Genomic DNA, 26,023 nt, shown 5'->3' on the forward strand with positions numbered 1-26,023 from the left:
AGCCAGGGTGACACGTGAAAAAAGAGTGTGGGGGAACAACATAAGCCCTGCCTGCTGCTCCTGCCCACCCCACTGCCCTGGCACCCCAGCAGGGTGATGCGAAAGTCTCAGCTTTCGTTTCAAATTCACAGGGCCCCAGCCTCGAGGGCTAAGCAAGAAGCTGAGAAAGTGTAATCAAAGGGCACCCTTAAGGGTTTAAAAATAGAAGAGAGGGAGAAAAAAATTGAAAAAACATATTATTACATGTTAAAGCATGATGATTCATCCAGCAAAGCCCTGTTGGGGAGAACGCAGGGTTGGTGTGCGCTCAGCAGGGATGGGCATTTGGGCTCCAGCCGCCTTCCTGGAATAAAAACCATCTTCCCTGGCACTACTGCAGCAATGGGGTCCCTGTTTTGAGGCAAACAGCTGTTGTTGCCTGACAGCACCTCTGGTCTTGGCCAGACCTTGCCGCTCCCCATCTCCCATTTCCACTGGCAAATTCAGGCTCTGCCCTTGTGGTTGCTGCTGCCAGAAAAGCTCCATCTTTACTTTGCATTCAAAACACTACTTCCATTAGCCTAGCCAACCTTGGAGTGGACATCCAGCCAGCCACTAGCAGGACACAAAGAAAAGTCTAACATCAACCACACATGATTCGGTCCATACTTGGAGCAGCTCATTTTCCCAGTTCTCCATGATTATTGTTTTTCGCCCCACCTGAAATGAGTTACACATGCTCGTGACATGCGTCCCCACAGTGCAGGGTGCAGAGGCAGCCCACCATCCCCACCACACAAGGATCCCACAGCGGCAAGCTCAGCTTGGCAGGCTGATGTACAGCAGAGAAAAGCACAAAGAAAAAGCCAGAAATTCCCCCAACAGCCATCAGCCAGTATTTCACTTCAGCAGCACCTGCAACCCCATAAACTCTTATTTCCTGTGGCATGACCAGTCCACGCCTGACCTGCGGCTCTCCCTGGAGCGCATCTTTCCCTCTGTCAGCGTCCCAGCAAGCATTCCAAAGCTTGCGGTTGCTCCTGGTTTACATCCACGGCGCTGTCCTCACGGGCTTCCCCCTGTCGGCGTTGCAGGACGGGGCAGTCCCGGAGGATCGCGGCGGGGTGAGAGAATGAAGAATCCGGCCGGGCAGCAGCAGGATGGGGCGGCAGGACCTCCCACGCGCTGACGGGCCCCCGCCGATGCTCCCGTGGCCGCTGGCCCTGCTGGCCCTGAGCGCCTGCTGCCGCTGGGGAGTGGCGGGCGGGGCGGGCAGCGCCGTGCCCCAGGGCCATGCAGCCCCCGCCACCCCCTCCTCTTCCTCCTCGTCCTCCTCTCCCTCCGTCCGGGCGCCCCTCGACTGGCTCCTCACCGACCGAGGACCCTTCTACCGAGCGCAGGACTACGTGGACTTCATGGAGCGCTACCGGCAGGGTTTCACCACCAGGTACAGGATCTACAGGTGAGAGGGGGCTGTGGGCTGGGGGCTGGGCTGTGGGGGCACGGCAGAGTGGAGACAGAGCCTCTTTAATCCACATGAGCAGACGCCCCACGTGCGGGAGGAGGCTGTCCATTGGTGGGTGGATGTGAGATGCTGCTTTTCCAGGGAATATAACAGCAGCCCAGCCAGGATGCTCATGGTGTGGCCAGGCTGGACTCTAGGCAGGATTTGCCCTATGTTGGGAGGGATTTGGTGCACAGGTTGAAATGGAATCAGCCCTTATGGAGGGTAGGAGGCACAGAGCCTACTGGGTGGATGGGTCTCGTGTTCTCCAGTCCCTTTGGACATCCTTCACCTATCAATCTCCTGCCCCGAGGTGGAAATTGGAGACAGCAGAAGTGGCAATGTGCATGTGGTGTCCACCTCCTCGGCCCTTTAGACAAAAATGCTCTTCTGTCCTTTTTCTGTGCACAAAGACATCTCTGTGCCAAATTACTGAACCTGCCTAGACTGGCAGTCCTATGGGGCTAGGATGGGGCTAGGGTGCTGCTGGGGCTCAAGAAAAGGCACCCTGACTGACCCCCAGGCATGTCCCCAGTGCCAGCAGCCCATGGACTACAGTGGGATGCTATATGCATGGGGGCTGAGGCTGGAGGGGATTTCTTGCCAGCAGAAACCCAGGTTTGGCAGCAGTGGGGTCCACTCACCACAGCAAAGGGCCACCCTGTGACAGCCTCTGTGGGAAACCCACTCCACTCCACAGCCTCCTAATTGTGGCCGTCACCTCTGGTTAATGAGCCCTTTTCTTTTCTGCTCCCCACCGGGGCTGAGCCCTGGGGGCTTCCAGCAGCAGAGCAAAGCCTGACCAGGGCCTCCCGGGAATGCTGACGTGGGTGCCGGGATTGCAGCCTTGTTATGCAGCCCGGCGCCCCCAGGGAGCTCCTCTCCTCTTTCCTGTGTGCTGACGCTGCCATGCCGAGGGACCTGAGTCCTCCAGGGATGCTGCTGGTGACGGTGCTGGGGCAGGAAGGAGCAGCCAGAGGGACAGCAGCTGGCTCACACCTCCCTGGAGGCAGAGAACCTGCTACCAGCCTTCGGGACTTGCTTTGCCTCTGGGATGGAAGGGGGGAAGTCGGCACCCCAGCCCTGAGGGAGTGTGTGTGCAAAGGGAGAGGCAGCATCCCCCTTGCCTCATCCTCAGCTCTGCTGCTGGCCTCTGCATCCCATCTTCTGAGCCCAAAAGTCATGGTGGGAGGCAACCTGTCACCTGCCAAGCCCAGCAGCTGCTGCTTTGCACCCATCCACCCCTCCCTCCTCCTCCCTCTCCCTCTTTTCCCATCCAGCCCTGGTAAAACTGGCTGAAAGGCACCGCCTGGTTTTAATTAGAGCAAAATGCCAAAGATTAAGCTGGAATTTGCTGCCGGTTGTTTAGGAGGCCATGGGGTTTTGGAGGCAATGACAGGCTGGTGACAGGCAGTGGCAGCTGCCCCGTAGGGCTGGGCAAGGCTGGGGGGGCACACTCACAGCATCTGGGGCTCTGGGGGGACCCACCACCAGCCCCACCACATCCCAACACCTCCAGCTTCAAAATGCCGCTGATATTTAAAACTGTGGTACCCCCTTGGATTTTCACTTGGATCTGTAGGCATAGGGCTAGAGGAGGGATGAGATCCAAGCAGCCCAGTGGGCTGGAAGAGGGTCTAGCCCTGCCCTGGGCTGTGATTAATGCCTTCCGGAGGTGCTGGATTAATCAATATCAGGCATGTCCGCTGCTTGTAGCTCTTTATCACCATCAATGGCTTAGGGAGGGATGGTGCTTTTGTCCTGGCTGGATCCACAGCTGGCAAGTGTGTGCAGCAGGTCCTTCACTTCTGATGGGGAGGCCGGAAAGATTCTAACCAGAGTTTTCCACCTGTCCTGAGCTGGAAATAGGGGACAGAAGGAAGGACAGCACGCATGTGCCACGGCCAGACTCACTTCACACCCTCTCCCCACTGCTGCTCTCCTCCCACAGAGAGTTTGCTCGTTGGAAGGTGAATAATTTGGCCTTGGAGAGGAAAGATTTCTTCAGCCTTCCACTTCCCCTGGCCCCCGAATTCATCCGCAACATCCGGCTGCTGGGGCGTCGGCCCAGCCCCCAGCAGATCACCGACAGCCTCATCAAAAAGTATGGGACACACTTCCTGCTGGCTGCCACGCTGGGAGGTGAGTGCTGGGGCTGCTCACTGCTGCTCACCCCCCGGCACAAGGACTGTGCAAAGGAGGGAGAGTGGGGAAAGAAACAGTGCAGGAGAAATACGGCAAAGAAAGGGAGTGGGGGGAGCCCAGCAGCCTTCCCAAAGTATTGCGTGTCCCCCCAGGAGAGGAGTCCCTGACCATTTTTGTGGACAAGCGCAAGCTGAGCCGGAGGGCAGAGCCTGCGGGGGGCGCTGGGAACAGCTCGGGGGTCTCGCTGGAGACTCTGCACCAGCTGGCAGCCTCCTACTTCATCGACCGGGAGAGCACCCTGCGCCGCCTGCACCACATCCAGATCGCCACGGCCGCCATCAAGGTGAGCGGGCGGGCGAGGGAGGGACACGGCAGCCCAGGCCTCACCGGCGGCCCCTCGCAGCTGGCCAGACCCAAAACGGCATCACCCAGAGAGGAGGGAGCAGGGAAAGTTAACACGTTCCCATTATTTATGGGAAATTGGGCACGCTAATAAAGGCACATTTTTCAGCAGGCTGCAGGCCGGGCTGCCGCCTGTCAACTAGCTAATTAGGAGATAATTAGTTCTCCTCTTCGATCGTCGCCCTGCAATGAGGAGTGGGGCTTGGCCAGCGGGGTCAGGGATTATCTGCAGTACTCTCAGCGGAGTAGCGCATCCTGTGTCCCCTCCTGTCCCTGACCACCTGCCTGTCCCCACTTTAGGTGACAGAAACACGGACAGGGCCACTTGGCTGCAGCAACTATGACAACCTGGACTCAGTGAGCTCTGTCCTGGTGCAGAGCCCTGAGAACAAAGTGCAGCTCCAAGGTAGGACTGGGCTGGTGGGGATGTGCGGGCAGACAAGTGCTACCATGGGATGCTTGTGGGTGCACAGGGGGTTGGGGGGGAGGATGCTGGCATGAGATGCTGCTTCTAATTTCAGGGCTGGGGAGGATAGGGGATGAAAATAATGAAAGCTGGGCAGGATGAGGTTGTTTCTTGTCTGCCAAGAGGAGCCAAGATCGATGCAGAGCCCAGACAAGCGGCTCCACAGCAAATTGATATGATAATCGTGCGAGGGTGGGAGCCCGGGGAGGGGGGAGGCTCGTGCCCTCCTCCCCCAGGGGATGTTTGAGGGGCTCCGCGCGGGCCCTGATGCTCTCGGGGCTGCCCCCTCTGGCAGGGCTGCAGACGGTGCTCCCCTCCTACCTGCGGGAGAGGTTCGTGGCGGCCGCTCTCAGCTACATCGCCTGCGGCTCTGCCGGGGAGCTGCTGTGCCGCCGGAGCGACTGCCGCTGCCAGTGCCAGCCTGCCTTCCCCCGCTGCAACTGCCCTGAGGCCGACATCCAGGCGCTGGAGAGCAGCCTGGCCCAGCTGGGGAGAGCCTGGGAGAGCCACTACAGCCAGTTCGAGGAGTCAGGTGAGGCTGGGGAGACCCCACCAAACATCTCCTTGTCCTTGCAAGCAGCCCAGGCTGGGTGCTGGGTCTCCAGGGTGGTCTTCTCACTGTGGAGATTTCAGAGCTCAGGTGGAGGGAGGTTGCTTTCAGCTCCACTTTCACCGCCTGCTCTCTGGGGTCTGCTGACACCGTCTCCTTCTCCCCACAGAGGAGTTTCAGGCACTGGTGAAAAGGCTGCCCACAGACCGTTTCCTGAACAGGACAGCCATCTCCCACTTCTGGGCCATGGATCTGGATGTCCAGCATCGCTACCAACAGCTGGGCACCAGCCTGAAGCTGCTCTCCAGGAAAACCTACCGACTCATCCGGCGGCTCTTCAACCTCAGCAAACGCTGCCTCCGCCAGCCTCGCTTCAAGCTGCCAAAGGAGAGGTAGAGTGCCATGGCATCCCTTGCTGGGGACACTGCCCCATGCCCCAAGGGTGGCTCAGGGCCAGGGCTACCTCCTGTGGCTGCAACTGGACAAGCTCCCATCTAGCAGGGATGCCTGGGGGTGAGCAGGCAGCAGGAGTGGCTGTACCAGCTTGGAATGTGGCCCTGAGAGATCTGGTACAAACCTGAAGGTGAAAAATGGGTTTTGGTTCATGGGGGGGCCACCAGCGGAGCAGAAAACAAACACAAGGTGGGCAGCTCTTCCATTCTTAGGTGAAAGTCAGTCACATCCCAAAAGGTGCCATCAAAGCCTCTCTTCTGCGTTTCCTCTGCACCAGGTCCCTTCCTTTCTGGTGGAGCCGCGCACAGTCGCTCCTGTACTGCAGCGAGACCACCGTGCCTGGGACCTTCCTGGAAGAAAGCCACAGCTGTACCTGTCCCTCCGAGCAGCCCTCCTGCCAGGGGTCCATACCGTGTGCCTTGGGCGAGGGGCCAGCCTGTGCCAGCTGTGACCAGGACAACAGCACCCGCTGCGGGACCTGCAACCACGGCTACGTGCTCACCCAGGGCTTCTGCCGCCCCGAGGTGGCCGACTCTCTGGAGCACTACCTGGGGCTGGAGACCGACCTGCAGGACTTGGAGCTCAAGTATCTCCTGCAGAAACGGGACAGCCGCATTGAGGTGCACTCCATCTTCATCAGCAACGACATGCGCCTGGGGAGCTGGTTTGACCCCTCCTGGAGGAAGCGCATGCTCCTGACCCTCAAGAGCAACAAGTACAAGCCTGGGCTGGTTCACGTCATGTTGGCCCTCTCTCTGCAGATCTGCCTCACCAAGAACAGCACCCTAGAGCCCGTCATGGCCATCTATGTCAACCCCTTCGGGGGAAGCCACTCGGAGAGCTGGTTCATGCCTGTCAATGAGGGCAGCTTCCCAGACTGGGAAAGGACTACCGTAGATGCCTCTGCCCAGTGTCAAAACTGGACGATCACCTTGGGCAACAAGTGGAAGACCTTCTTTGAAACGGTGCACGTCTACTTGCGGAGCCGCATCAAGTCTCTGGATGACAGCTCCAATGAGACAATCTATTATGAACCCTTGGAGATGTCAGATCCCTCCAAGAACCTGGGATACATGAAAATCAACAGCTTGCAAGTCTTTGGCTACAGCCTGCCCTTTGAGCCGGACGCTATCCGTGACCTGATCCTCCAGCTGGACTACCCCTACACCCAGGGCTCCCAGGACTCAGCCATGCTCCAGCTGCTGGAGATCAGGGACAGGGTGAACAGGCTCTCACCTCCTGGCAAAATCCGCCTCGACCTCTTCACTTGCTTGCTGCGGCACCGGCTCAAGCTGGCCAACAATGAGGTGGCGAGGATCCAGTCCTCCCTGAGAGCCTTCAACTCCAAGCTGCCCAACACTCTGGAGCAGGAGACAGGCAAGCTGTGCAGCTAACAGCTGGGAGCGCTCAGACCTCGGCGCCAGGGGGCTGGGAGGAGAGACTTCTCACGGAGGAGAGAGAAATAACCACCCTAAAAATTTAAATCAAGGCCTTACCTTAGTGCCAACTGCGTGCTTCCATGGTACACCCAGCAACTGGCCAAAGAGACACAGGGCTCGAGTGGATGGAGGATGCCAGTGGGACTAAGGAGGAGGGGTGGCTCATGCAGGGCAGACTGGCTCCGGGTGCGGGGACAATGCCACTGTGGCCACCACGGAGGGGGCTGTGGAGGTGTGCCAATGGCCCAGGGGGGTGTGGCCTGGCCAGAGGCAGCTGCTGATCCCACCAGAGCAGGTGCTTAACCCACAGTAAGGATCCCCCAGTGGCAGCCTCCTTGCCACCCCAGCTTTTATACTCTTTTTAAGAGGTTTCTACTGGCACCTTTGCCTTTGCATCCCCCATGATCCATCCTGCAGCTGTACCCTCGCACACGGTGCTGGTGGGAGTCCACAGCACAGGCCCTGGAGACCTGACAGGTCTGCCCTGGGGCCTCTCCAGAAGCACCTCGTGTCTGCTGCAGTGCTGAGGCACTGTCTCACCCCTTGCCTGGGAAGGACCTGGCACCTGCTCCAGGGCACTGCCATCACAGAGACCTCTGGGCTATGATTCCCTACAAAACAAAAAACCAACAGCAACAACAACAAAAAAAACCTAATGCAAAAGAAAGAAAAGGAAAATGTTTTATTTATGTATTTATTTATTTGGTTTGTTTGGGACAGGTTTTTTTAAGCCTATTCATTTGGGGAGTGTCATTTCTTGTCAGTGGCTCCAGCCAAGAGACATCTTAGTAAAATGTATCTGTTTAATATATTTTTTAAAAAACGCCTTTTTTGAGCAAAAAGAGCAACCAAAACCAACTGAGATTAAAAAAAAAAAAAAAAAGAAAGGAAAAAAAAAGAAAGAAAAGAACAGAACAGTTACTGTCATCCCTAGCCCTGGCTTTTCCCGTGCTGTGTGGTTCCCCTCCCTCCCTTCTTCCCGGTGCTGCTGCCTCTGCTGTACTCGGTGCCTGACCAGAATATCAAGCAGTGGAGCTGCCCGGCTGTCAGATGGGAACGCCGGGTTCCCAGACAAGCAGAGCTCACTGCTCCCCTGGCTGCCCTCATTCCTTGGCCAGGGATGAGCCAGAGAGAGGAAGGAGCCCACCCTCCAACCGCAGCATCCCTGGGGCAGGGTGTGAGGACGGAGGGGATGGTGCAGGGGAAAGGAGAGGGGTGGGAAAAGTGTACTCAGTGTGCAGATCTGAGGCTGCTTTCTAATCCTCCACAGCTGGCAAAACTTGTCTGCTTGGATGCTGCAAAGGCGGTGGAAAGCTGAACTCATCCATCCTGCTTCTGTCACCCACCTCTCCTCCATCCTCGGGCTGGGCAGATAAAGAGATAAGCATGAGGAAAATAACACCAGGAGAGATAAAGAGGCAGACAAGAGGAAAATAAAATGGGGATAGATAAACTATACTTGCTATTTATATTCCCTGTCTAATCTATCAATCAGGCTGGCTATTGTGCTTATAGCAGCCCTCAATCTGTCACCTAGACTTCTGTTTTCCACACATCTGTCTTCCTTGCCCAACTCTCCTCTCTTTCTCCCAGTCCTAAGGGGATAAAAAAATAAAAATCAGGCAGTTAAACAAACCAGGAGGAAATGAGAAGTCAAAGCCATCCTCTGGGGCTCCCCAGGCAAAGCTGGCGGACATCAGCCTGGGGATGGGGTGGGCATAGGCATGAAGGCCAGCAGTGTTCCTGAGCAGGCAGGGCTGCTGGGAGGATTCCCAGCTAGTGAAATTATTTTGGCTTCTGCTGTACACCCATCTCATCACTTCTTGGTTGTCCAGAGAAGCTGTGACTGCCCCATTCCTGGAAGTGTCTGAGGCCAGGCTGGATGAGGCTTGGAGGAATTTGGTCTACTGGAAGGTGTCCCTGCCCATGGAAGGTTAGAACAAGATGAACTTCAAGGTGTCTTCTAACCCAACCCATGCTCGGGTTCTCCCCATCATCATGTGGGCCATGTGTCAGGCTATCATTCCTCAACTCCATCCCATCTCCTCCTGACAGAGCATTTCCTGCCATGTTTTTTGGTGTCCTGAACCAGTCCCACATCCTAAACCCACTTGAACGTGAATGCAAGAGCTGTTGGGATGACTGGCAGCACCTCAAGGAACCCATCAAGAGATGGACCCTGGACTTCTCTGGCTTTGTGTAGGCTCCAGATGGAGGCTGGTGATGCCCTAACAACCCCCTGTGTGAGGGGAGAGGTGGTTGAAGGCCATTTACTTTTAATTTGATGCAAAAAAAAAGAAAAAATAAAAAGCAGGGAGTAGGGGGAGGCAGGCAGCCAAAAGGATGAGCCATCAGCTCTTTGCATCCTCAGCAGCTGCCCCTGGGGCTGCACTCTCCTCTCTCCACAGCCCCCAGCAAGATCCATAATCTATTGCCCAAAAGCACCAAATGTGGCCCAAATTGCCAGTTCCCATTAGGAGTGAGGCTGTGCATGGCATTCCAAGGCTGGCAGCTGGCACAGCCCTGTCTCAGCAAAAAGCACCCCACTGGGAAGCCCAGGGACAGGCAAACAAGGCCTTGGTCACCCACCCCCAACCCCACGGGGCTGCACTCCCTCTTTAACTCAGTGACAGGGAAACAAACACAGTTGGTTCCCTGAATTTGGCTGCTAAATTGCTGTATTTTGGGAGAGAACCGCTGCCCCCTTTTTTGGGGGATGTGTGTGAGTTAAAGGAAGAGCAGCAGCAGCAGCAGCAGCAACATGCCCTGGGAGGGAACTGCCAGGCTGCGTGGGAATCTCTGGTGGAAGCAGCCAGGTCCTCCCATCCCTGCTCAGCAATTAAGGCACTCAATGGAGGTGATTAAAAGGACGAGGTTAATAACTGGAGGTCAGCATTTGATTACCTTGCTGTGCTCTCCCTTGCACAGAACAGTGCTGATGGCAGTGGGGCTGGCTGGAGAGCTGCTGCTGCACAGCACCAGCAGGGTCTGGCCTCAGGATGGAAATAGCCAGTGTGCCACCCTGAACCAGGGGTTCACCATCAAACCCATTAGGTTTTAACAACTGCTGTGTTTGGGGTTGTCCTTTCTGTGTTTTCTGTGTTTATATGAGATTCTCTGCAGTATAAAAGCCAGAAAATGGCCTTTAAATAACAAGCTGAGCTCCTCACTCATTTTACTGCAGACACTCTGATTCCCTCCTGACACATTTGTTTAGCAGCTCTGCCAGGGAAAAGGAGGCCAGGGAAAGGCCAGGATGTTTCACCCCAGCCCAGGCAGCAGGATGGAGTTATCTGCACAGCTCTCCCAGGACAGAGAGAGCTCATGGCCCCCAGGTTGGAGCTGGTCCTAACTCCATCTCCTGCCCTGAGACAGCCAGTGATGGGCTGCACGTGAGCAAACAGCCCACAACTCCACCTATGTGACCTACACCCTTTTCCCCCTCCTGTCTTCACCCTTTTTCCACAGCACTGGCTGAGCCTCCAGCGCTGTGTGCCATGAGGTGGTGCCTTCAGCCTCCTGGCCCGAGGGCATCTCCACATCAGGCTGGGCCCAAACACCAAGAACAGTTTTTCCATGGAGAGAGGCTGTGAGGCTTAGTCTGCATTCTTGCTCCAGCCTGCCTCAGTTTACCCCTTGTGGCTCGAGCTAAAACTGTCAGCCTGGGAGAAGGAGGATGCATAGGAATTAAAACATCCCAGAGGAAGAGGGAGGGCTGGGAGGGTTCCAGGTAACACGCTTCCCTGGCAGAAACTCTTTTGCTTTGCATGCAAACAGCACACTGGTGCAGATGTTGCTTTTAATCCATCCCCATGGTCTCTGGGTTTGGGCTGCAGGATGGGCAAGAAGTGGGAATCAGACGTTTGGCTTGGCAGGAGGCTTCACGCTGAGCATTTTGCCCAGGGCTCCTCTGGCTCTGTTAGCCACACCAAACCACCAGGCAGCTGCCAGCAGATCTCCTCTGTGTTTGACAGTGTTTCTGGGGGAGACAGGAGATGCCAAGGTGCCTGTGGCCCTCTCTGCCCGAGCACAGGGCTGTTCTGGCTCCTTTATGACTCAGATTTCACCACGGGTACCAGAAATGCTCCTGGGCACACATGGGATCACCTCTCATTCTCCCAACTGACCCAGCAGATGGTGGGATGTGATCCCTGGGAAACTGGCATCCCTAAGTCAGGCAGCACCGTGGCTTAGAGCTGCTCCGCCAACACAAGCCCATGGAAGCTGGTCATCATTCTCTTCACATGCCAAGCTTGTGGATTGGTGGGGTTTGCCCCCAGCCCCCCTTACTTCCCCTGCCTCTCGGAAACCCAGTGACATCTGCATAGCCAAGAGGCAAACCAAAGCCTCGCTGGCTCTTTTTTAGCCTCATCTTTTTGTTTTTCCTCCCTCTTCTGACAAGCTCAGAAGTGCAGTCAAGGTGGCAAATTAGCACCAGAGCCTCATTAATTGGCAGGCAGGAGCCTTCTCCTGCTGTTTGGGCTGTCATCAGCTGTTTCAGCACATTTTAAGCTTCTCTCTCTTTCAGTCTGTTTTTCCCCTTTGCCAATGGTGGGCTGTTTTTCCTCCCTGCCATCTCTTTCAAAGCCAATGAGGGCTCTCATTCCTCCATGCCATGCTCCCTGGTGTTTTCTCTCCAGGGAGGATTTAGAGGGCCTGTGGTAAATGGCCACTTCTTAAGGAGAATGAGGGGAAAATTTCAACCTCCTGGAATGGTGGTGACCTCAGCTTCTTCCTACCTCTTCCTCTTCCTCCTCAGCCTCCTGCCACAGTCTCTGAAGGAGACAGGAGAATCAGCACAGAGCAGGCAAGAGGGAGGTTTCTGCAAGCCCAGGCATGCAGGAGATGTCCCAGCCACCCCCCTGTGTCCCCACTAGGAGCTCAGTGAGAACCTGGGATGGCTCAAGCTGGTGGAGACTTCAGGAAGCCCCAGTCCCAGTTCCTCAGCTCCCTTCTTCCCTCCCCACCAACTCCTCCTTAAGCAAAGATCAAAAAGCATAACCTCGGCCACCTAACCCAGCCTGCACCAGCCCTTGCCCTCCTTGAGTGCCCTCAGCTGCTCCCAGCTCTTCAGGAGAAGGTGGAGACCTCTTTAGACGCCATCAAATAAAGTCTCTTCACTGCACCCCGTTCTGCAAGTGGAATAATTTGTAGAGGACCAGGGATGATGATGGCAAATGGCTTTCTCCTCCCTGAGCTCACAACTGCCAGCAGCAATATCCCCTTCCATGAAATATGGGTGTCCTGCCCTGGGGTGTCACCACAGCCAGTGTAAATCAGCAGTGCTGGAGCCAGGAGCCTGGCTGGAGGATTTACCTCATCCACTGGGCCCTGACCCCCTGCCTGGGATGGAGCTCCCCTGGGACCCTCAGAGCTGTCCCCAGGACTGTGCTCCCACAGGACCTCTGGGCTGTGCTCCTGGAACAAAGGTTGGCATGGTCAAATTTTGGTGGGCTGATGGGATGAGATTTGGAGGGATTTTCCTGTAGGGTGGAATAAAATCCCCAAAAAATCTGCAAGACAGACCTTTTGCTCCTACTGCATATGCCAGAAGTGAAGACTGACTGGATGGGGAAAAAAGGAAGGAAAAAAATCAGTCAAATTATTTTAAAAAGTGCTCTCCCAGCCTACAGGCATCCTCTTCTCTGTACATAAACCCTCCTGGGATATGCAAACCCTCCCAGCCCATCTGCCTCAAAAATCAGCAGTGGTTGCCTCATCAGTTACCACCTTCCAGCTTTTCCCTTAAAGTGATTCCCTGCAATGGTTCCTCACCCTTTCCTTGCCCCTGGTGGTATTGATCCACTCAAAAATATGGGAATTGAAGGAAATAAAGGGTCTATTTCTCCACCTGTAGCTCATTTTATCGCTGGGAGAGCCCATGCCATGAGGATTTATTTCCCTCCTTGTTTTCCCAAGCTAGTTTCTATGGTTGTTTCACCAGCATAACAGTAAAAAAATTGTGGCACATAAACCACCCCAAATAGTGTCCAGGGATGTGAAATCCTATAAATCCCAGGAGGGTGCTGGGAGAAGAGTGTTGTTTGGATCAGGCCTGCTCCATTCAAGTCATCTCCTCATTGGCCATAGATCAGGGGGCTCTTCCAAAGCCCAGGAAACTCTGCTGAAGAGAGATTCCTTCTCTCCTGAGACTTGGCAGTGGTGTTGGGAGCAATGCTCTCAGAAAGGCTCCTGGGGGAACAGAATCAGTGATTACCCAAATTAGTTTCTAATAGCTTTTATCTTCTAATTTCTACTTTGTCAAGTGCTTAAATCCATTAATAATCAAGAGACCATGTGGAAAAACATTTAACATCCCAGCTGCCAAGAGCTCCCACCCTGTCACTCTCCAACACAGTTACAGAAGAGCAGGGGAAAAAAAAAGTATTATTTTTGAATCTTAAATCCAACTCTCCAGTTAATCTGTCTCCTGCTTTTGCTGATCAGCAGGATAATGGGACAAAATCTAGGTATGGAGCAGTAGATCCTGCACCTCCCATCTCACTCCTCTCCTGCCCTTGCTGGACAAATGTTCCCCACGTGCTTCATCCCTGTGTTGGTTCCTTCCTAAAGGGACCCAAAGGTTGGTGGCCAGAGTTTGTAACATCCTTGATCCAGCCCGTACTTGGTGCTTCCCATCCAAATGCAGACAGGATGGTGCCTTCCATGGGATAGGCATGTCCACACAGTCCTCCACGGGCTGAAGTTGGGGATGGACCATTTCCACCCCAAGGCTGGTCCCTTCTCCTCTCCAATAGCTCTGCCAAAATACTGCAGCCCTTCATTCCACCCCCACCCCCTTCAAATCTCTCAGCTTTATCCATTCCTTATCTTGGCCCGACCTCAGCCCTGCAGCCACAGTTCTCCTTGCTCAGTGAAAATCCACCCCACAGCTCTCCTTGCCCAGGTGGAGAGTCCACCCCTGCCTCATTTCAATTTGCATCATCATCGCTCTCCTAATCACCTGTTTGAACAGTTTAATGGGCTTCTAATAAAATATTGCACTTCTGAAGCTCTCTGTGATGGAATAATTCCCCCAGGCATCCCCAGAGGGATGCACACAACTGCTGTGTGTGCTTCCCACAGCATCACCCGTGGCTTTCCCTCTGTGTCTGGGCTGCTTCCCCAGCAGCAGCACCCTGCAAAGAGGAGGGAAATTCAGCCCTGCATCCAGCCCAGCCCAGCCCAGAGGTTGTTGCCTGAGCAACGGCAGAGGTGAGCACAGGGATCCAGGAGGCACAGCCAGAGGTGAGCTTTGGTCATGATTGCCAGAGGGTTCCAGGCACCCTGTGGGGAAAAAAAAAAAAAAAAAAAAAAAAAAAAAAAAAAAAAAGAGTGAGGAAGGAATAGGGATGTTGCTGCATTAATAGATGGCTGTGGGACCTGCTGGGAGGATAGGGGAGGCATGGGAAGGCTGAGCAGGGTCAGTTTCTGCAGCATCCCAACTGTGTGGCTGTGGGGTGGTGTTGGGGGGCACAGTCCCAGTACCAGGGTGGATGAAGGACAGCCTGGTTTTAAAAACACTGTTTTCCAATGTCCCCTTACCACATTTATCCTTCCACTCTTGCCAAGAGGATGGTGACCTGAAGAAGGAGATTGAGATGCTTTTCTTTGCATTTAACCATTGCTCAGAGGCAGAATTAAGAGTGATTGACCCAGTACAGCAAACTCAGTATCCCCACAGAAGCAGTAAGTCCTCATTTCCACCTGACTGGACATTCACTGGCCTGCCCAAGGCGTGATGGGCACATGCAGACCCTGTCCTGAGCCCATACACCCCAGACAGCCCAGGTTCAGGTGTTGGCCTCACAAAGGTGAGCAGATTGCAGTGGCACCGTGACCACCCTGGGGCTGGAGCCCTCCCAGCCAGGATCTGGACTTTGTTAGGACACCAGTCCCTCAGTGACCCTCCTGATAAAGGCTGGGACATCACTACCACCTGAACATTCACCCCCCCACTTCCTTCCCTGGCTCTCAGCAAGGCTCAGTGTCTGGTTATGGATTTATTTGTGTTTTGCTGTTGGCTCACACATCATTAAAGAACCGCTGTGATGTTGGCTCAAGGCACTCCTGAGCCACCCATTGACACCTGCTCTGTGGTCACTGCCATTCATGGACTTAATGGATATGGGCTCCACCATGGAAATACCTCTAGGGCATCCCTAGGGATGTGCAGCATCACCCAGGAGCAAATCCCTGCGCAGGCTTTCTTACAAAGTGGTGAATTCCACATCATCTAATCACGAGGTGATGGGACCCCAATGCTTTCCAGGGGTTTGCCTCTAACCAAGAGAGATTTAGTTGCTGAGGGTGGGTTGTAGTAAGGTCACAAACTGAAATATATCCAGACACATACAGTACATAAAACTACAGTCTGTTTCCCCTCTAATTGGTAATAAATGTAAATGTTTAGTTATGCCTGGTTTGGGAGCTATGAAAAGCACATCTGGCTGGCTGGTTTTCCTGCCTGCCATCTGTAGCTGGAAGGAAAAGCGAAAGGTGCATGTGTGAGCACCTGAGGAAGGCAGCAGCAGCAAAGAGGGAGCAGGAGAGAGAAGGATTGCTGGAGCAGGTTAGCATCAGAAGGTGGTCTCTGGCCAGAGCTTTTCCCTGCTCATGGGACCTCCAGGTTTTGTATCTCTGCTCAGTTCTTGCTCCTCTTCCAGGTAATGCAACCCACAAAGGAATGGCCCATGCATTCCAGAGCTCCTGACACAGAATTCCCTGGCACTGATGGGGGAAACAAAGCCAGACCCCAGGAGGTCTTCTGGCCATTAATTACCAGTAACCAGAAGCTCTGATCTGATCAAACCTTGAGCAGTGCTTTGTGCACCCCTTCGTGCCACACAAGGCACTTACAGCTAAAACAGCCAGAGCGTGCTGGTAAGGAAGGGATGCTCTGCCCCCCTGTTCCTGTCCCAGAGCTGTCCTTAGGTCCATCCTCACCAGTTAAAGACTGGAAGGAAACCACTGAGCCAAAGAAGAGAATGCAGACCCTTTTCAGCTCTAAAAACTCTCTTAGTGCCAGGTCCCCATGGCTGGGCAAGTTTGGAGAGCTGAAAGAGCTAATGAGTACAGAAAACCAGGTCTGGTACAGAATTAAGCACAGGGGGAAGTGTAGACTCCCCCCCTCCACTGCACCTGGTTTTCAGTCCTCTCCCAGAAGCTGCTCCAGCCTCACAGCAATGCCATCATCACCATTCCTTGCTGGACCCACACCTGCCCCATCCCAGCTGGAGTTCTGGCACCCAGCAGCCTTCCTCCTCCTCTGCCTGCCTGGTTCACTCTTATTCTGGCAGTGCCGCCTCTTACTTTGAAGCAGGCTTTTCTTGGAGAAGCAGCTCTGCTTCCCAGCCCGTCCCCAAAGAGCCTGCGAGTGCTCGCTCTCCCCCGTCCCTCCTCCTGCCTTGATCAAGGCTGAAGGCTGAAATCCAAGTGCATTGATCAAAGCAGCTTCTTCGGGCGAGATTCGCTGGCGAGGAAAAGCAACAGTTGAGGAGCTGCTCCAAGGGGCCAGAGGATCCTTGCCAGGAAGAAGATGGTAGTGGTGGGATGGGGGTGAGAAGGGCCTCACAGCACCCAGGTTTTCCCTGCCCAGTGAGATTGCAGGCTGTCACAGGAGAGAGGGGTGCTGCCTGTTCCCAAAGCATTTGGGATTGAGCAGCAGCCAGATATCCTAATTCTGAGCCCTCACAGGGAAAGATGCAACTTCACATATGGCTGGGACAGAGATTAATAACGCCTGGGCACGGTGTGCTCTGGCCAAGGCCTTTTGCCTGGAGACAAAAGCCCCCCATTCCTCAGGGCCAGCCATAAAGCAGCTTAGACTCCACAAAGTGCCTTGAAGAGCAGTGGGCCGGCAGGCCCAGCCAGCAGCCCCTGGTTCTGTGCCGAGCTGTGGGGTGGGTGCCAGGTGCTCATGCCAAGGTGAAAGCAGAGCGATCAGGCAGCCAGATGGCATCCATCCTCCCACAAAAACAGCCACGGGACACACAACAGCTTATCTGCCATCCAGGCCTGAAGCTGGCCCGATGTGGCTGGTGGCTGCCCTGGGGAGGGTGTCCCAGGAGGGGAGGGAACAGCAGGAGCAGGGCTAAAGCCCTGTGTAACTCAGCCAAATCCATCTGCAGTCCCCCAGAAAAACACACACCCTTCAAAACACTGGGACAGGCCCTCCTGAGAGGTGACACTGGGCCCCAGCTACTGGGAACACCCACCTTTGTCACTGCTGCCAAAGTGACAGTGCTGGGGCCACACTACCTCACTCCCTGGTGGAGTCAGTCCCCACTAGCTCCAGCTCTCAGAGCTCCAGGTCTCCAAGGTCAGGCCACCAGCAGGTGCGGCTCCAGGAGATTTACACCAGCCATGAGGCCCATCCATCTGTGGGAAAGGGTCAGATGTGGCTGGTGCAGGAGGGAAGGCCAGCAGGGACATTGGCACGCTGCTCCTGGCAGCCTCCAAGCCGCTGCAGCAGCTGCCTTTGAGCACTTTTCATCTAATTCAATGAAAATGAGATGTTCGAGTGAATGAAGATAATTTAATAATGAATAGCTCCAACTTATCGGAGAAGCTCTCCATCCCTGCCTGACAGTCGCTGCCTCTAAGTGCAGTTTAATAAGGGAATCACCATCACTCAGCCCTGTGGTAGCAAATCAACATTTTGTTACTCAGGGAAAAGGCTCTGCACTTTCCTAAAGGGTGAAGCTATTTCTCAGGGAGCCTAAAGTCTGTTGGGCTTTAAAAGAAAAATGAGGGAAAAAAAAAAAAAAGAAAAAAAAAGGCAGAGGAAAATAATGAACCAGCAAAGCAAGCAAAGCAGACCATCTTCAGAGGCAAAATGTAATTAAAAATAAAAGCCAGCTTGAAGAAGGATGTAAGTCATCACAAGGAGCAGCCAGCACTGCAAGTGAAAGTGACGCTGGCAGAGCCTGTGAGTGGGGACACAGGGGGTCCTGAGGCTGCACTGAGCCAGAGCAGCATCTCAGGAAGACATTTTAATCCATGAGGGTGCTGCTTTTTCCAGCCAGGACTAAGATGTCCCTGCCCCTTGCCATCCTCCTCAGCTGCCTCCATGGCTGGGACAGGGCTGCATTACCCAGCTGCTGCAGCCCAGCCACCCTGTGCCAGCCCTGGGGTTCTGCTCCCAGCCTCCAACGCTGCGGAGAAGTGCTGCCAGTCATCTCCACCCAAAATCACTCTGCAAAACCAGAAAATGCCCACAGAACGTCTTAAGGGAAGATGGATTGGGCTGGGAAGCATCCCTGCGATGATAATGGGACTGCACACAGGTCTCAGCAGCCGGGCAGGCAGGCGTGAGTCCTCATGCCCCTGCCCCACAGCAGGCAGCCCTCACCCACGCTGGGGAAATTCCAGCAGGGGGTTATTTCCTCGAGGCACGGATCTGCATCCTCCCGGTATCGATCCTGAGGCAGGGGCAGAGGGAGGTGTCGAGGCGGGGGATGCCAGGCCCTGCGGATTCCTGCTGACACCTGCCAGCGCCGAGTGCTTAATTATTAATTGCATTTCCAGTAGCAATTGTTGCTCGTGCCGATGGAGTTGGACTAGACATCACAAGCAATTAGCAGTCCCTGCGCTGGCGCTGGGCCGGTACCTGCTTAGCGCTCCGCTCACGTCCTCTGCGGGCTGCGGTGCCGGCAACGGGGAACCGCTTCATCTCTTCTTGGAGCTTCCACATGCCCGTGGTGGGCATGGGCAGCAGTGCTGCCACCAGCCAGGGGCCAGCCCTGCCACTGTCCCCTCCTGGAGCTGTATGGACGGGGACACATGGGACAGTGGCTGCTGCGTGTCCGTGTGCCACCGATGGCCGTCCCTTGGAGCCACCAGGTCTCCTGGGCCAGCAGAGCCATGAGCAGGAGAGGTGGGAGCCATGGCACAGCAGCCAGCCCCAAACACAGTCCAAGGAGAGAGATCTCGGGGCCAACCTCACCTCTGCCACGGCTCAGGTGTTCAAGCAAATTAATTTTTATCATAACCAAAGCGACCGGTCAGTGGAGTCCAAGTGGGCTTCTCCTACTCATTGAAACCATTTCATAGCTCAGTTTTGGGAGCTTATTTTCCACTTCATTGAGTGTCATGTTACTGCAAATGAATATATTCCTTGGTTGGTGTGATGGAAAATACAGCTGTAAATGCTTTCTGCTTCATTTGGGTAAAGAGCTCCAGATAGGACTAAGTATAAAGAGAATTTAAATGCTCGACTTCATTAAAAAAGTTGTTTCCCATTCTCTTTCTTCCCGAAAATACAAGGCTGCTAGAGGAGAGAGCAAAAGAAGGTTTTAAATTTACATCAGTGTCATGCTAACCCAGATCACTCCCCACCCGTGACTGATGGGACACGTCTGCCAGGAGCTCCAGTTCTGGAGGTTCAGAGGGGTGGAGAGGTGAAGGCAGAGGATGGGATGCCCAGTGCTGGAGCCCAGGGTCATGCCATGCCCATCTCTTTACCTCTATGGATACCTCTGTGATTCCTTTCAGGCAATTGTAGAGAGCAATATGGTGCCTGCTGAGACTCCTTTTCTCCAGGATAACCACACCCAGCTCCCTCAGCCACAAGGATTGTGCTCCAAGCCCTTGTCCAGCTCTGCTGCCCTCCTCTGAACAAGGTCCAGCACCTCAAAATCTTTCTTGTAGCAAGAGGCCCAAAACTGAACACAGGATTTGAGGTGCCTCAGCAGTGCCAAGTACAGGAATGAAGAGCTATCTCTTCCCACAGCCATAAGCCCTCCTGGCTTGTTGTCCTTCCTGGATCCCTCTCCAAGCTACCCAGCAGCCTGGCAGACTCCGTGGTATCTCCCGAAGCCAAAGCAGGGAGAGGATCCTCCTGCTCCAGCTGGGACTGGCAAAGTCACTGAGAACAATCCCATGTCATGCAAAATCTGAACAGATTTCTCTCCTGGAAGGGCCACTGCAGCCCAGGGAGACACCTCAACAGGCTTGAGAATCTTGAGCCCTCCAAATCCCACTGGGCCAGGATGTCAGGCTGTGCTCTGCTCTTACTCAAGGCCTGCAAAGTGAGGGGAGACTTTCACCTCTGCTAAATCCAATTTTAAGCCAGGAGGAAATACATTTTAGGTTCCCAGGGTTTACCCAGAAACAGGTCATCTCAGCAGGGCTGTGGCAAAGCAGGTGGGATGAGTGACAGGCAGTGGGATTACAGCTGACTGCAGGATAAACAGAGTTCACTTAAATCACAAAACAACCACCTATTGCATGCTTGCTAAATTTCAAACTGCAACTTCTTACTCCTCAGGTGTTTATGTGGAGTTGGTGGCAATGTGTTCCATGTAAGACTCATAGAAATAACTGAAGTTAATCCAACCTTCCATTTGAGTGGAAAAGCCAGGAGCAAAGTGACATTGGTGGCTCTCTTAACTGTAACAAGTTGCTTCTCTGGTCAAACCAAATGGACCCAGGTCCAACAGCACCATGGAGAGTAAGAAGGAGCCACAACAGCCTCATGTCAGACTTCCCTTCCATTTCTCCTCCTCTAATCATGAAGTTCATCACTGTTTTCCAGCAGAACTTCAGGGACTTTATGAAGGTATTAAATGTCACCAGTTCATCTCCAAGGCATGGGGACAGCCCTGATGTGCGAGGGCAGGACAGGGAACCTCCCACCCATCATCCAACCCCAGAGAGTGGCTGTCTGAGTCACCCAGGACACTGGCACTGAATCCCATGTGGCCTGGAGGGTCCCTGATCAGCCTGGCACCCTCACATTATCCAGCTGGGATTATCCCACCACCCACTATGCCACAGCCTTCCCTTACATCTACCACCTCTTCAACAGCTGGCAGCAGGTGTGAACAAGTACCCAAAATCTGGATGGAGCACAGCGTGATATAATTATCACCTTAATGGCATTTCAAGACTATCACCACCGGCTGGAAGTAAAACTTCAGCTGAGTAAGTTTAATAAGCATATCTAATGTAATATTTGCAGGGAAGGGCAGGCTGGCTTTAGGAAGGATTACGGTAGCTTTGCAGCTTTGTGTAGCTTTACATGGGATATTTCACATGCAACAGATAAAGCAGGATGAGCCCGTGATAGCTGCAAACCCCAATGGCAGCAGCAGCCTGTAATGCTCCCTCCCATCTCCTGTTAAGTAGGAGATTACATGCTCAGAGACCAGGTGGCACTGGGTCCTTGCTCTGGTTGCCTCCACGATGGTGGCAGCCAGCAGAGTCCCCATCCTCTCAGTCATGGCCAGACTCTTTGTCATCCCCCAGGGAGACAGCTGAAACCTGCTGAAGGCATTGCATCGTTCTCCACCAGTCCACAGCAGGCTCCAGACCTGCAGATCCAGCCTCCTTGAAGGTGCTCCCTCATCTTTGCCCACTCTCTGGATGGAAACAGATCCCAGAGGGACCTGGGACTTGCTTAACTGGGCTCACAGGAGCCCAGCTCTGGGTGCACCAGCTCCACACAGTGTGGTGAATCCATATGCCCTCTCCCCTTGGTGCCTTCTCCAGCCCAGGAGCCTTCACCAGCTCTCACACAGTGGCTGTGCCTCCAGAAACAACCAGGCACCTCAAGCCTTGTGCTTCCCTCCAGTGTGAATTAGTGCCAGGGGAGCAGTGGGCAAGGAGCCACCAGGGATTTCCAGCTGATTCTTACACCCACAGGGATGGGAATCACAGGGAAGGCAGGAGATTGCACCAGCTCAAGGGATCTGTTCTTCATGCCCAAGCCCTGAAACACCCAGCCACAGGGTGCCAGGAAGTGAGGGGTTTATTCAGGTTTAGAGACCTTCTTAAGCCTAACAGATACCCAAAATTATTCTTTATGAAGGATTAAAAAAACAGAGAAGAGCTTTGCAAGTCTCAAATTCCAGTGTGGTTACCCAAAGCAGAAGGTGCCTGTCAGCACCTGAGAGCCCAGACTGCCCTGGGGCCAGCCAGGCCTTAGGTAATATCCTATATAAAGCTCCTGCCTCCACGTGCTGCCCCAGAGAGCTCCTTGGAAATGCTGCCTCACTGCCTTGAGATGCATCAGGTTCTGCTCAGCTTCGAACCACCAGCGGGTCACCTTGTTGTTAATTAATGCACGGCTAAAATTATGTTTGGGGGCTACTAAGGTTTATTGGGTAGAAAATTATTTCAAATACAGAGAGCAGGCAGTAAAGACTGGAAATATGTTTTCAAGTATAAAGCTAATTGCTACAGGGAATCCCTCTGGGATCCATTTGGAGCCCTTGCTTTTTTATTTCCTCCCTCCGTTAACAACCTGGCCAAGGTTTGTAGAACAGCACACGCAGAAGTGATTGCTGGTGGTGTGAGCTGGCATGGGGGGAATCCACAAGTCTCCACAGTGGTCCTCAGCCATGTGTCCTCTCTCAGCAGAGCAGGGCAGCCTGGCAACCAGAGATGGTGGAATTGTTAATGCTGGGAAAGACCTTTAAGCCTTGCCAAACCCACCAAGTGCCCCTCCACTCATTTTTTGAACACTTCCAAGAACGGTGACTCACCCCATTGCTGCTCCAACGCTCAATCGTTCTTTCAGTGAAAACATTTTTTTCCAATATCCAATCTAAACCTTCCCTGAAGCAACTTGAAGACATCTCCTTTTGTCCTGTCAGTTGTTACCATGGTGGCAACCTTGCTGGATCCAGCTCTGCTCTCAGCTGTAGAGGTACTTGTCATCCTTCTGTTCTCTGGATGAATTATATGAGCCCCGGGAGAAGCTTGTCCCACCCTCCTGCTGACATGGGTGTTTCTGGAGAGGAACCCCAAGAAAGGGATCTGCTGCTCCCAGGAAAGCCTTGTGCAAGTCCCACTGACAACCCAGTGTTGGCAACTGCTCTTGAAGTAATTATGAAGCAAAACTGTCCAGATGCAGCCTTGAAAGTGAGACTGGCCTAAAGCCAGACCTGTGACCAAAGGTCTTTGCTTTTACATCCCAGAAACCCCAAAGTACCTGTTTGTCTGAGAAAAGATGTCCTGCCTGATATCCTGCAGGCCTCCAGCCATCCCAGTGTGAAGGAGTGAGTCCTCATTTCCACTCCTCACAGGTGTATGTAAACATAATAAAAATGCAGTAACTTCCCAAGCCAGGCTCAGCCACAGCTGGACCTGGCTGGGCATCTCATGAGGGTGCTGAGAGGCAGGGGCTCCCTGGCTCCCAAACCCCAAGGCCAGGCCCTGCTGCCCTGCCCAGGCAGGGACACCACACTCTGCTGCCTGGAGAGGCATTCACACAAGCCTAAGTGCTTTTCTGGACCACAGCCCGAGTGAACTGAGGGGGCTTGAGTGGCACAGATGGCATTTTTCTTCTTTCTTTTTGTTTTTGGTTGGTTTTGTTGTGGTTTTTGTTTTTGTTTTTGTTTGTTTGTTTGTTTGTTTTTTTCTCCTGATGGTGCCCTCTGAAATATAGGTGAATGCACAGTGGTGACCCAGACAGGTGCCTGACCTGGACACACCCAGAACAGTTTTATTTATAAAACCATCTTGTTCCCTACTCAGTTTGGTGATGGGGGAACACATTGAACTGCCTTACCTGCTATGTTCAGCCACTATTTTGCTCTATTTAATTTTAATTTTGCTACCTGGAAGAAGCATCTCTCCCTGTAACAGCTCCTTACTCCAGCACCTCTGAGGCACACAGGGTTCCAACACAAGCCAAGCATCAGGATCCTGCTCCTGGTCTGGGCTTGGAGGGTCTGGACAGCAGCAGGGCCACCAAGGAATGTGGAGGTCTGCTCACCATGAGCCAGAGAGGGCAGGCTGGAATCACTCAGGAATTGGGATTTGCTGGTGCTCCTCTTCCCCTGGGAAAGCAGCTGCCCTGGGAGTGTGACAGCAGCCAGCAGTGCTGTGGAGGAGATGCTCCATCTCCCACCGAGTTGGACAGTACAGAGAAATGAAAGTGGTGCCATGCTGCCCAAAACCACCCACTCTCTAGAATTTCCCCTTCCAGAAAATACTATCAGAAAAAAAAAACAATTCACAGCCAAAAACAACTCTATTTTTTTTTTTAAAAAAAGCACTGTTTGTGGTGAAGGAGGCTGTGTCCAGCAATCATGGCCAGGCTCTGGCTGTCACTCCTGACTCAATCACTGCTTCAACCGGAATACAAAACCAAATAATTTCATCACCACTGGATTTTATTTCATTTCCTGCTCTCGTGGCTGTCTCTCCTGCCTGGACCAAAGGCTTGTGAGGCAGGAACTGGCTCTCCCTAAGCGAATCTCCTATTGCTGGTGTGGCCAGCCTCCACTTGGGTTATCCCGTGCAGGGCCAGGAGTTGGACTCAGTGATCCTTTATGGGTTCCTTCCAACTCAGGATATTCTGTGATTCTATGACTCTGTGGCAGGGATGCTTCTGTCATTAGCAGCCAAGTGAGGCAGCACAGACATTTGGAAGCAGAACACAGTTCCAGGACATCTTCCCCTGCTGCAGCCCGCGTTAGGCAGCGCCGAGCCCGGCCGGCATCAGCTCACCGTGCAATTAGTGTGGGGTCAGGAACCTTTCCTTTCAGCGTGCCCCGAGCAGGAGCCGGCGCTTACAGGCTTCCCCATCCCGCTGTTCAAACAGCTCGGTCTGTGCCTTGGCAGCAGGAGCACGTCAGCTCCAGTGCTACAGAAACAAGGCGCTTTGAAATGCAGATCCTGCCCCGCTTTGTTCCCGCATCTTTGTAGGTGTCGGGTTTACAACGCCCTCGCATCTTGATCAGTGGCCCTGCACCGAGCCCCCGCGCCGGCCGCGTGTGATGAACCCTTGTTAGTGCTCAGGACCGCGCCAAGCCCAGGAGCCTTTGCCTCCCCCGGCTGCTCCCGACTGATGCTCGGGCAGGGAGATGTGGTGCTGCAGAGCCCGGGGTCAGCAGCAGCAGCAGGACGGATCAGAGGACGCTTTTCAAGTTCAAGTCCTCGGCTCAGAAAGCTGCTCGGAGGAGCAGCACTTCACGTGTCTGTCCTGGTGCCATCGCAGGGGAGATCTCGAACGAGAGGAAATTACTGCTCACGCACCAGCAGCTGGAGATATCAGCCCCCCTCCGGGCATGGGCAATCCTCTCACAACGGGAGGCCACATCCAGAGAGTTTCCGATGGAGATGGATTTGGGATCCCTGTGATGCCGATCACCTCCCCCTGACGCAGGTGTCTCCCCTGTCTCCCCTGTCCCCGACCAGCGAGCTCAAGCTGCCAAGGGGAATGTGGCTGGCAGTCTGCTGGCAGACGCCCCATCCTTTTCAATTACGTGCAGTCCAATTCCCATCGTGAGGAGGGGAGCCAGGAGGAAATGCCACTGAAGTCAGAGGAGTCATGCTGCACAGTCTGGAGTGAGCAGGAGGGGATGCTGAGCCTGGCCTGCACACATCATCCGGGTCCCTTACACCTGTGCCAGCTCAATCCTGAAATTTATGGCATCCCTTCCCAAACTAGCAGGACGTGTTTGTAATTAATAAGAGGGACACTGGGGAGATGTGTCCTTTTTTTTCTTTAAAGCCAAACATCAGAGTGTTCCAGCCTCTGCTCCCTGTGATGCAAAGCCCGCTCCAAAACCTGGTTCCCAGCTGCCAGCCTAAAAGCCAAACCACAGGGCCTTGACCCCAGCAAACATTACAACAGACAGAGCTGATTTAATTTTTCCCAGGATAAAGCTTTAGTGACTTGGAGCCCTCAGCCCACTCACAGGATTGGGAACCAGCACTGCACACTCTAGGGTGCAGCCCACACACCCCAAAACTTTGGCAGCCACCAGCCCAGAGAAGAGATGCCAGAGGGCTGTTCCTGCTGGCCCAGTGCCCACATGAGAGGAATGAGCCCCTTTTTAGGACAGCACAGAAGGGCAGATCAGGATATCCAGCAGCCACTCAGGATTTCCACCCCAGCACATCTGTCGGGCCTGGAGACGAGGCCATGCCCCAAACTGTCAGACAAGCCCACGGGAAGCCCAAAAGCCACCACTGTAATGTGGCATGGGAAGCAATCAAGGAAGATAAACAGCTCTGTGAATTTCCTAGTGCCCTGTAATAGCAGAGGAATTATTTCAGAAAACTGAAAGATCTGCAGAACCCTCCAGGCACCATAAGGAGGCCAAACAAAGCCCTGTGCTCCCTGCTGG

The 26,023-nt window shown here is 54.0% G+C and overlaps 1 protein-coding gene across 1 annotated transcript; it reads left to right on the plus strand.

Annotated features, from left to right (window-relative positions):
* Positions 1–1,139: 1,139 nt before the first annotated feature.
* Positions 1,140–7,859, plus strand: BRINP2 (BMP/retinoic acid inducible neural specific 2; the record flags this gene model as incomplete). The annotated part of the gene is made up of 7 exons (XM_083867898.1): positions 1,140–1,441; positions 3,435–3,625; positions 3,781–3,971; positions 4,331–4,436; positions 4,792–5,028; positions 5,216–5,438; positions 5,777–7,859. 7 exons carry the CDS (start codon positions 1,140–1,142, stop codon positions 6,891–6,893), a joined length of 2,367 nt encoding a protein of 788 aa, XP_083724024.1. The 3' UTR covers positions 6,894–7,859.
* Positions 7,860–26,023: the final 18,164 nt, after the last annotated feature.

This window comes from Zosterops lateralis, assembly GCF_965231275.1.
Source record: "Zosterops lateralis genome assembly, chromosome: 9".
In the NCBI taxonomy this organism is placed as follows: domain Eukaryota; kingdom Metazoa; phylum Chordata; class Aves; order Passeriformes; family Zosteropidae; genus Zosterops; species Zosterops lateralis.